The 12,055-nt window shown below is 45.7% G+C and overlaps 1 protein-coding gene across 1 annotated transcript in view; it reads left to right on the forward strand.

Moving 5' to 3' along the window:
* Positions 1-8,118, forward strand: part of LOC143942963 (potassium channel, subfamily K, member 16-like) — a 114,948-nt gene extending 106,830 nt beyond the window's left edge. Inside the window, exon 6 of the mRNA XM_077464408.1 lies at positions 1,871-8,118. Coding sequence (XP_077320534.1) covers positions 1,871-2,112 — 242 coding nt within the window. The 3' untranslated portion in view covers positions 2,113-8,118. The remainder of the gene's footprint in view (positions 1-1,870) is intronic.
* Positions 8,119-12,055: the final 3,937 nt, after the last annotated feature.

A 12,055-nucleotide genomic window follows, 5' to 3' on the forward strand; every position in this document is an offset into this window, starting at 1 on the left:
CCTCCCTCTATTTTCTAGAAGGTCCTGGAAAGAGAGGAGGGGGGGGGGGGTGGGGTTGCCTGGGGTATTCTAAAGAGCCTTAACCAATCCCCAACTTGGCAAGGGGCAGGCCTCCTTAAATACCCAGGGTCAGCCCAGCTGGGGAAGAGTTGTCGGGTGGCAGAGATGGAGTAAGAGAGTGTGGAGGCTGTTGGGGCCCATGGGAAGCTCCCCAGTCGGGGTGGGCGTGTGACCCTGGGCCGGGGCTTGGGTGCATCCAGGAGGAGTGAAAAGATTCTGGAAGGAGAGGCACATGAGAGAGCAAAGACAGAACAGTGGGAGAGAACACTATTAAGAGACTCCAGGGAGGACAACTGGTCACAGCCAGGAGGGCTGGTGAGTGGAGCACAGTCCGGAGGAATGGGGAGGCACACCTGAGAGAACTGGGAGATTGCAGTTTGAGATGGGTGGAAAACTAGAAGAGAGGACTGTGGGAAGGACAGTGGAAAGAGGTCACTGCAGCCAGGCTGGCAAGGCCTGAAGAGAGCTAGCTGGGATTGGTAGCTGTGCAGAGGACAGTTAGCACCTGAAGTATTTCTACACCACCAGAGGTTCCTACCCACAAAAGGCAGTTCACTGAGGCCAGGTTGAGTGAGTGTCAGGCCTAACCATGCGGTGCTAGCTAGTCTGGTGGAGTAACAGTCTGAAGCAAGTAAAGTCCTGGAGGAGTAACAGAATGCAGCAAGTGAAGTGCTGAAGGAGTGAAGGATAAGAGGTCCTAAGCAAGAGTTTGTGCTGGAGAGAAGACTTGAGTGTATATACTATAGTGTATATGGAAGTCCTCACTAGTTGTGCTGAATATTCCTGGGCATTCCATATTTTACCATTCCCCTCAATAAAAAACAAACAAAAACAAGGCTTATGGACTGTTTTATGCCTCTGAGTGTCTGAGAGATTGATGTTGGGCTGGGCATGGTGACGTTGAACCATAACATTCAGCAACCCCTATGGAGGCATGGCTAAACTGCTTTCTGAACTCCACAATGCACCAGAAAAATAATTACTCCACTTGTGGCCTGCATTTACAGCTCCTTCATAAAATGCAGGCCAGGGTGTAGGCCTTGTTATGGTATGTTACAAAGTTATCTCTGCTTAACATTGCAGAGGGAACCCCTGTGATTGCAGGAAAGTTAGATCACATGACTTTGGCAGATCATGTGACCAAGCTCTCTTCCTTTTTTTCCCTTTCATTTTAATTTGTGCTCATTTTGTTAAGAAAAATAAGATGGCCAGCACAAAGATTTTACCACAGGATGTAGACATTGCAGTGGCCATTTCCTTGGGATACAGGTAAGTATACATTTGGGACATGGAAGGGTGGACTATTTTAGGTTGGGGGAAGAAGGGAGTAGAAAAGATAAGTACATTTCCTTTAAAAGTGCCCTCATCCTTAAAGACTTAGCCAGTCAATGAAGGGTTGCCACCCTGTAGCCTGAAGGGTGAAGATTCAGTGATTAAAGAAAAAATTGTCAGTTAGTAAAATGTAATGATTGTATTCAGCTTATAAATCTTTTTATTTCCCAGGCCTTTTATATGTTTCTCCAAACTGCTTTACATCCCAAGCCCCAGCAGAAGTGACAATGATTAGGGTTGGGACATATTTATAACACTGACAGGAATATATAGTAATCTTATATTCACGAGGCCCAAAAGTACTGACCTTCCACTTTTATTTTGTGGGAAGGCTTAGTCCTCAATGCCCACCTCTGGAAAATGTATTTTTTTTTTTTAATAGACGGAGGGGAGGGGATAGCACTGAAAGAGCTGGCCTGGGCTGAGCTTGGAATTGGGCTTAATTTCTCAAACTGAGATAATTTTTTCTTATTTGTAGGACAGCGGTGCAAAAAGCCATTTGAAGGGTTTCGTGCCTTGGTGTATTTCTGGATCATATTTGGTCTTGCGTGGCTTTCTCTTCTGATTAACCTGCTGATTTCACTTTTGGAGGATACTGAAAAGAAAATACTTAAAGATCTACGCAAGAAAGTACAACACAGGAAAGAAAGAAGCCAGGAGGATGCTTTACAAGAGTTGGTCCAAAAGCCTGTACCCAAACATAAAACCAGTGTGATTTGATTAGGGTGATTTTAGCATGTTCTGTATTGTATGTCTAACAAATTTCAAAAGTCTAACCTTTGATGCTTACCGCTGAACTACAATGCAGGAGAACAGTCAAGACAAGTTGCTTGTTCCATCAGGAGAACGTATTAAGCAGACAGGACGTTTGTTTCTTTGGCTGTCATCATTGAAAATGTGTTATGCCTTGTACACATGGTCGGACATTCCGACAACAAAATCCGTCAGATTTTTTTTCCGACGGATTTTGTCCTAAACTGGTGTTGCATACACACGGTCAGACAAAGTCGTCAGAAAATCTGATCGTTCGGGAACGTGATGACGTTCGTTCGTTACGACGCGACTACGTTGAGGCTAGTAGCCAATAGCTTTGGTCTTGTAATTTGATCTGAGCATACGTGGCACTTTGTCTGATCGGAAATCTCTACAAACGATCGGAAAAAGTCAGATCAGATTTTTTTTGTCGGAAAATTTGAGATCCTGCTTTCAAATTTTTTCCATCGGAATTTCCGACGGAAAAAGTCGGATAGAGCACACACACAATCGGATTTTCTGACAATATAATCCGATCGGACCTTTTCCATCTGAATTTCCGACCATGTGTACAAGGCATTAGAACTAGTGAAATCTGTCCCCTACTTGCCAGACCTTGTCCTTGGGGGGTTTAACTATTCCTAAGATTAAAAGATCACTTGTAAGGAAGGAATTTCGGAAGTGATGATGAAGTCATGGATAATATTAAAGAGTGATTTGAGGAGAGTTGGGTTAAAATGTATCTAAACCCAAGAACAGAAATGCAATTTTTTAATCTTCCCTGTCCTCAGATATGGTGGCTGCATTACTTTTATTTCTTAAATTTGTCCCCCCCCCCCCAAAGCCCCTTTCACATGGAGTGGACTCCATCCAGTGGATCTGCCTGCTCAGCATGGGACCTGATGACAGGACACCTCTATGTGGCGGTCAGATGGAAACTGACTGCCTGTCCGTTTCCATCCGACTGACGTCTGATCTGATCCGCCAGACGGCTCCCTATCCGTTTGTTTTTGGTGGCCCAGATCGGATTGGATGCAGGGCATTTTTGGCAGACACAATCGGAACATTCGCATTTTAACTTGGTGATCCTGTTGAATTCACATTTCCTGTCCTAGTCCCCAGCTCCATAACATAGGTGGAGGTATTCTGCAGTCCACAGAGATAGTAATGCAACTGCTAAAGAACGCAGCCCAGGCAAAAAGTACAGCATGTTATCAGCTCTCCAGATTTCTGGGGAGATCAATAAGTATTTGTTCATTGTTAGGCCTGGAATGCAGAAGACCTGCATTCCAGGCATTAAACTCTGAATGCCTAGGGCCGTAAACGTGAGTACCACCCCTGTTCAGCTTTAGCCTGCCAAAGACTTTGACAGGCTGCAGAGTTGGATGCTGCACCTGTCCCTTCTGGGTGCACTAAAAGGCCATGAGGGTTGCACAGCAGACAAACCTGGCCCTTTATACAAGGATTCTTAGGGTTTGCACACAATTGTAACCACTTGCTTACTGGCAGGGCTGCCATCAGAGGGTTGCAGGCAGTACTCATATAAGGGGCCTGCCTGGCCAGGGCCCGCTCCACCTACAGCAGCACATAAATATAACTGTCACCAACGTGGCCGCTAGCCTGCGCCCACTATAGAGAAGGAGAAAGGGAATCCTCCATCTTCTATCACTTTCACTAGCCCCCCCCCCCCCCCTCGTTCTCTTGCTCGCTATAGAGAAGAGGAAAAAAGTATTATCTGGGGAGGGATAGATGGTCCTGGGTCGGAGGTGGGATATATTATGGAGAGGGATGGCTGGTGCTGGGCGGAGGTGGGGATATATTGTGGAGAGGGATGGATTGTGCTGGGCGGAGGTGGGGATATATTGTGGAGAAGGATGGGTGGTGCTGGGCGGAGGTGGGCATATATTGTGAAGAGGGATGGGTGGTGCTGGGCAGAGGTGGGCATATATTGTGGAGAGGGATGGGTGGTGCTGGGCGGAGGTGGGCATATATTGTGGAGAGGGATGGGTGGTGCAGGGCGGACATGGGCATATATTGTGGAGATGGATGGGTGGTGCAGGGGCGGAGGTGAGCATATATTGTGGAGAGGGATGGGTTTTGCTGGGCAGAGGTGGAGATATATTATGGAAAGGGATAGATGGTGCTGGGTCAGAGGTGGGGACAGTAATGTATTTAGGTTTTGTGATGCCCTAGGCCTGACTAAACTCATGACCCCCAATTTAAATATGACCCACCCCTTCCTGCCAAGGCCACACCCCTTTCTGTTTAAGACCCGCCCTGAAATTTTTAAGTGGGGAAACGGGGGGGGGGGGGGGTGGTCAGCAATGGATTCCCTTAATTTGCTTAGATTTCATCTCACTTCCTGTTTGGCTATGGGGCGGAAAGTGAAGGGAAATCTCTGCAATGGGGCAGGGATGGTAAAAAATAAACTGACAGGGGTTATAACCCTCCCTTACTCTATCCAAATTTAAAAAAAAAAATTTGCCTATAGTTCTACTTTAAGCACAAAATTCTGATAATTTTATGGAGAGGACTAAGAAGATATAACCATGCCAATTGTGCAGCAGAAAACATATAGCACAGTGGGGAAGGTTTGTGGTCCAGGATGAGAGGACAGTCAAAATTAGAAGAAGCGACCCCCCCCCTCTCCACAGTTGCGGAATACCAGCCGCCCCCGCATACTGGAAGCAGTGAGGCTGCTTTATGGGGGCGCTGGACTAATTTGCCTCTCAGCCCAGTTCGCCCCATAAGACTGGTGCTACACTAACAGTGTAGCGCAAGCCGGCGGGGACTCTTTTCGTGCTGCCCCCCTGCAAAGTGCTGCCCTAGGCCTGGGCCTTGTTAGCCTAGGTCAGGATACAGCGTTGTGTGGGGATATATTATGGAGAGGGATGGATGGTGCTGGGAGGAAGTGGAGATACTTTGTGGAGAGGGATGGATGGTGCTGGGCAGAGGTAGGGATAGTGTTAAAATAAAAATGGGTGCACCGAAGGAGTGGGCCCAGGCATGTTGGTGGTCAGGCCCCGGGGGGCCCGAAAATTTCTGATGGCTGCCCTACTTACTGGGCACTTAAACCCGCCTCCTGCCCAGACCATTTTTCAGCTTTCAGGGCTGATGCACTTTGAATGACAAATTAAAAATTGTTATGATTTTTTTTCACACAAATAGAGCTTTCTTTTGGTGGTATTTAAGCACAGCTGGGGGTTTTTATTTTTTGCTAAACAAACAAAAAAAGATGGAAAATTTTGAAAAAAAATAAAAATCATGTTTCATAGTTTGTTATAAAATTTAGCAAACAGGTAATTTTTCTCTTTCATTGATATGCGCTGGTGAGCCAGCACTGGTGGGCACTCATAGGCACAGATAAGACGGCACTGATAGGGACAGATAAGACGGCACTGATGGCCACTGATAAGATGGCACTGATGGGCCCTAATGGGTGGCACTGATAGGTGTTACTGATAGGTACCACTGATAGATGACACTGATGGGCACTGATACGGGGCACTGGTAGTTGGCACTGATAGGTGACACTGATGGGCACTGATAGGATACACTGATGAGTAGCACTGTTGATGAGGCACTGATTGGCGGCACTGATAGGGGGCACTGGTGGGTGGCACTGTGGGCACTGGTAGGTGGGGCTGGTGGGTACTGGTAGGCAGCACTGTTGTGCAAAGGTAGGTGGCACAGGTGGGCACAGATGAGCTGGCGGCAGCTCTCCTTGATCGGGACCAATGTCCCTCTGAGAGCCACCAGTGATCTGATTTTTTTCTTGTCCTCACGCTGTAAAAATAACTGAAAAATAGCTGATTACCGGCTCTGTTCAGAACAGTCTCATAGGCTCGCTGATCACAGAGCGTACCGCGCGCGCCCTGCAGGGGGTGTGCAGGCCACTCGGGCGAGGAAGGACATCTATTGACGTCCTCCCGGCAAAGTAGGTCCGCTCTGTAGCTGTCATTCGGCTATAGCGCGGATCTGAAGAAGTTAAGGAGATATGTTGAAAAATAAAATGTCAGGCTATGGCTTTGTGGCCCAACCCTCATATTATTTTCAACCCTTTGAATTGAAAAAAACAATTACTATGAAAATGAACCCAAAGAATATGACTTAATTAAACTCCATCCTGAACTGAAAAAAGACCTGGCAAATTTTTGAAGAAAACTTTGATCTCAATGTCCTTCCAACAGCAAAAACTATTAGCCCTTGTACACACGGTCGGACATTCCAACAACAAAATACGACAGATTTTGTCCGACTGATTTTGTCAGAAACTGGTGTTGCATACACACGGTCGGACAAAGTTGTCAGAAAATCCGATCGTACATAACGTGATGACGTTATTTCGTTACAACGGGACTACGTTCAGGCTAGTAGCCAATAGCTTTGGTCTAGGAATTTGATCTGAGCATGCATGGCACTTTGTCCGATCGGAATTCTCTACACACAATCGGACAAAGTCCGATCGGATCATGTTGTCGGAAAGTTTTATAGCCCAGCTCCAAAACTTTGTCCGTCGGATAGTCCGATGGAGCCCACACACAGTCGGATTATCCGTCAACACGGTCCGATCTGACATTTTCGGTCGGAATGTCCGACCGTGTGTACAAGGGCTTACTCTTGTAATATGGGAAAGTTCCCCCAGGGGGCTTTAAATCAGCAATACAAGCAAATTCAAAAGGAATTGTATGAAAGTATTTTATTTGGGAACATATGAAGGACAATGGCATTTTGCCGTTAAAAATGTAGACTCTGGTTAGGGGATAAACAACAACATTCCACATTACAGAAATGCAAACACAAAAACAAAATTACAGCATCACATATCATTGGACTGTAGTTATCCCATATTACATTTGTTTTGGGGTGTACCTTCCCTATACCTCTCCTATATGTGTCTTTCCCACGCTATAACTATAATGCCACGTACACACGACCAGACTTTTTGATGGATTAGGCCCGACGGACTTTCGGCGGACTTTTTACGAATGAATGGACTTGGCCACACACAAGCACACCAAAGTCCGATGAATTTGAATGTGATGACGTATGACTGGACTAAAACAAGGAAGTTCATAGCCAGTAGCCAATAGCTGCCCTAGCGTCGTTTTTTTTTTTTTTGATCGGACTCGAGTCTGTCGGAAAGATTTTAAAAATGTTCTAAACCTATAGACCATCTGATTTTTAGACAGCAAAGGTCCGATGAAGCCCACACACGGTCGAATTGTCCCAAGAATTCGTTCCGTCGGACCTTTGCTGTCGAAAAGTCCGGTCGTGTGTACACGACATTTACTCTTCAAGGCAACTACCAAACAGTATTAGGTTTGATATATATTACACTCTGACTGTACAACCTGTGTATATTCTCCTTTTAGATTTACTATTGCTATATAATAACAAGGTAGTACCTAAAGAACGCATTGGCAGGTTAAAGGAGGTTTATGTTTACATTCTAACATATGCAGTTATTATGTTGATTATGGCGCTTCGACTATTGCAGCAGTCAGGGATTCAGCTGTAGAACAACCAACCAGAACAATTTACTTCTTTGTTTTTGTTTTGGACCGTACAGACAGGGATCGGAAATACCATTCGGTTCTATTGTCTACATCTTTGTTGGCAGACTCTCATTTTATGTCTGGTGTGCACAGCATATTTGTATATTTTGGCATACTTGCCTATTAAAGTGCCTCTCCCCCAGCACTGGCAACTTCAAGCTTACAGTTGCTGCTCCATCCTCCAGTTTAATTCCACATTAAATACTTAACAAATTAGAGGTGAGGTTGTCTTATATTGATTATAAAACTGGTTAAAAGCTGCAGATAGAATGAATGGAGGGATACATATATAATATATAGGCAGCTACTTCTTATAATGGGCTAGTGTAACTTTATATATTTTAATTCTTGTGTTTGTACCTGTTATTTCGCTTTGTTTCTATTTTTATACTTCATTAAAAAAATATTTTTGGAACTGTGAGGTGTTTTTGCTTATAGCAGGATTCTGGCCAGAAATGACAAGATAAAAATAAATAACACATTAAAAGATAAAATAAACAAAACCTGTCTATTACTGCAACTCAGCTACATTCCAGAGCTTTCCCTCCACTGTACTTTTTCTGCCGCTAGATGTCCTCGGCCTGATGGCCGCCATCATTCAAGAGGAACTGCAGTCTGCTCACATCATTTGTAATAAAAACATCTTTGCCATTCTGACGCTTCCCCCAACCACTTTGCATATATTTTATATATACTGTTATTCTGTACTTGCCAAATATGCTACAGAAATCTCCCTATATTTAACTGTGGGCAGCTAAAGCTGCTGCCTGTTCATGGATTTACAGACACACAGAGGCACACCTCCAGCCCTGCAGCTCTCATTGGCCCTCTTGTGACCCCCCTCCCTTCCTGGCAAACTCTCACAAGAGTGAGAGAGAGAGAGCTGTGAGTGACCTCATAAGCCTAGGCTTTTTACCAGACAATAAACAGAAAGTGGGCTGTATAAGGTATTTACTGGCAAAAAAAAAATGTTTTACTAATCAAAGTTAAAACAACAAGGGCAGATGGTTTAGTAGATGGAAAGATGAAAAAATGTCTGAAGGTCCACTTTCAACTCTGAAACCCAGGTTGTCCTGGACTTGCCTAAAGCTGGATACACACTGTACAACTTTTGTTGTTTGATTTCCTTTAGATTCACCTTCAGAATAGGGTTGCCACCTGTCCGGGATTCACCCGGACAGTTCGGGTTTTGAAATATGTGTTCGGGTTTCAGTCCACCTGAAACCCGGACGCATTATTCAGATCAGGCTGTGGCTGAGTGATTTGGCCGCAGCCACTGTGTGCCAAGAAGCCCTCTTAATGTTACATTACTACTCTACTTGGGGCACCCAAATGTATCCCAGGTCTTTTATAATCCTATAGTATTTACAGCAAAAAAATAAATAGAAAAATTCCCTGTGTTGCAAAAGTGTTCGGGTTTGGCTTGAAGAAAAGGTGGCAACCCTACTTCAGAATCACCTTCAACCAGGGGTGGCCCATCCATAGGGAGCGCCTGGGCTCCACCCCCCCCCCCCCTCCAGGCACTAAAAAAAAAAAATGTAAAAAATAAATAAATAAAAAAATAGTATTTTTTAAAGCTGGCCTTTAAAAAAAAAAAAAGTGCTTAAGTGCAATGTGTTCGGACGCCGGACACAGTCTGACGCCAGACAAATTGCACCTATGGGAAGCGCCATGTCTATGCTATCACGAGATTGCAGACCTGGCGCTTTATTTGCAGGCGTTTAGCCCACCTTGTGGTGCTTTGTGAAGCACCGAGCAGCTTCTGCCCGTTCGTAGTATATATTACTACGGCGGGGCGGTTTGATTGATATCTGAGATGATTTCACTTCCTTTTTTTTTCTCTCCAATTGCGCCCTGGAGAGAGGAACCAGGAAGTATGAGGAGACATCGCTGGAGAGGACAACACACTGCAAGGTAAGTAAGGGGGGTTTGATGGGAGGCTGCTGCAACTTGGTGACACATGCTGCTTTAAATTGGTGACACATACTGCTGCAACTTGGTGACACATGCTGCTCTAACTTGGTGACACATGCTGCTGAAACTTGGTTGCACATGCTGCTCTAACTTGGTGACACATACTGCTTTAACTTGGGACACATTCTGCTGCAACTTGGTGACACATGCTGCTCTACAGGGCCGCTGTTAAAAATCATGGGGCCCCGTACAGCCTACCCTGCAGGGGCCCCCCACATAACAGGGGTGGAGCCTGAACACCCCTCCCTCTAACCCGCGAACTGTGTACAATGGAGAAATGCAGGGTTTAATATACATATGCAAGAATCAGAAGTGGGTAATGCATAGAATGCAGGTGTTTAGAATATGTAACATACAGAATAAAGGGGTCAGGAGTGGGTATTGATTAGTTCAGGGGTCAGGAGTAGGTAATGCATATAATGCAGGGGGTTTGGAATATGTAACATACAGGCATACCCCACTTTTAAGTACACGGTGGGGTTTATTTACTAAAGCTGAAAAGTGCAAAATCAGGCTCACTTCTGCATAGAAACCAATGAGCTTCCAGGTTTTATTACCAAAGCTTAATTGAACAAGCTGAGGTTAGAAGCTCATTGGTTTCTATGCAGAAGTGAGCCTGATTTTTCAATTTTCAGCTTTAGTAAATAAACCCCATTGTGTACTTAAAAGTGGGGTATGCCTGTACAGAATAAAGGGGTCAGGAGTGGGTATTGATTAGTTCAGGGGTCAGGAGTGGGTAATACATAGAATACAGAGGATCTGGAGTATGTAGCATACAGAGTGCAGGAGTCAGGAGGGGGTAACAGGCAAAGGTAGCAAATAGGGTAGGATTGCCACCTGTCCAGGATTCATCCGGACAGTTCGGGTTTTGAATCATGTGTCCACTTGAAACCTGGACACAATATTAAGGCAGTAATGTAGCTCAGAACAGTGAGGGTGAGCAGGCACTATGCAAGCCACATTACTATTCTCCTTGGAGCGCCCAAAGGTGTCCTAGGTCTTTTGCAATCCTTTACAGAATCCAAAAAATTAATGAAGAAAAAGTGGGAACCCTAAAATAGGGGTATACAAATGTTATCTCCCGTGTGGCATTTGATAGCTCAAAATGACCCATACCATTAAAGGGGACCACTTGCAACTGTGTACCATGAATGTAGTTGCAGCCAGGTACAGGTTTTAATGGATTAAATCAGGAGGCAAATTATTGCTTCCCCACCACCTAGCAAAAACCCACTGAAAAGTGATCCACTGGATGACTCTTCAGTGGCCAACACAAGCATTCACTAATACGCAGCAATTATGCCCCTGAGATGTGTCACTCCAGCTATGTGGTTACTGTGGCAGCATTAATACTGTATATTAACGCAATAGAAAGTACAGCAGGGAAAAGACTTTCACTCTGGGCGCGGTGAATACCCAAAATATTTTAGATATGTGGGAGAGCAGTATGCAGTATGGCCAAATTTATGCTCAGATCCCGGGCCCAGTCTCTACCTCCACCTAACATTCCCCGACTTCACAAGCACCTGGTCCTGCTGGCTTCTTTTATCTGGGGTCCTCATGCAGTGCTTCTCCTGGGGTGGGGGGCTTGGATCCTCTGGATCTGGGAGCGTGGGGACCGGCCAGAAGCTGAGCTCCTCTAAAACCTCTGCTAATTCCTCCCGGGCACGAAGTTGGACAGCCGGAAGCAGAAAGCGAAGTATTTAAACACTTTCGGGAGTAATCTGCAGCTGTATGTCCAGAAAATTACATTACACAAGTCCCGACAGGCGTATTGATATAGAAGAGACTGGGAATTGTGTGATGTACTGTATGTAATAGTCTGGACATACGGCTGCAGATTACTCCCAAAAGTGTTTAAAGCGGGAGTCCACCGGGACTCCGCGTTTTTTTTTTTTTTTTTAAAGCCAGCAGCTACAAATACTGCAGCTGCTGACTTTTAAAATAGTGACACTTACCTGTCCAGCGCGCCCGCGATGTCGGCACCCGAAGCCGATCGCTAGGTCGTCTGTCGGGTCCTGCCGCCGCCATCTTGGGTATGGGAATCAGGAAATGGAGCCTTTCGGCTTCATTTCCCGGTTCCCTACTGCGCATGCGCGCGCGGCGCAATCCGGACGGTCCCCGCTGCCTCTGGGAACTGTGTGTTTCCCAGCAGGCAGCGGGGCACTTGCGCAAAAGGGGCGGGCAGTTGCGGAAAGGGGCGTAATCTACGCCCCTTTCCGCAGACAGCTATCCCGGAAGTGGGTGCACCCCCCTCCCCCCTGAAAGGTGCCAATTGTGGCGCCGGAGGGGGGGGATTCCGATGAGCGGAGGTCCATTTTAGGGTGGACCTCCGCTTTAAATAATTTGCTTTCTGCTTCCTCCCACGCACACTACAT

Source organism: Lithobates pipiens, unplaced genomic scaffold, assembly GCF_037356315.1.
Source record: "Lithobates pipiens isolate NorthernLeopardFrog02 unplaced genomic scaffold, aLitPip1_a1.2 Scaffold_30, whole genome shotgun sequence".
NCBI lineage: Eukaryota > Metazoa > Chordata > Amphibia > Anura > Ranidae > Lithobates > Lithobates pipiens.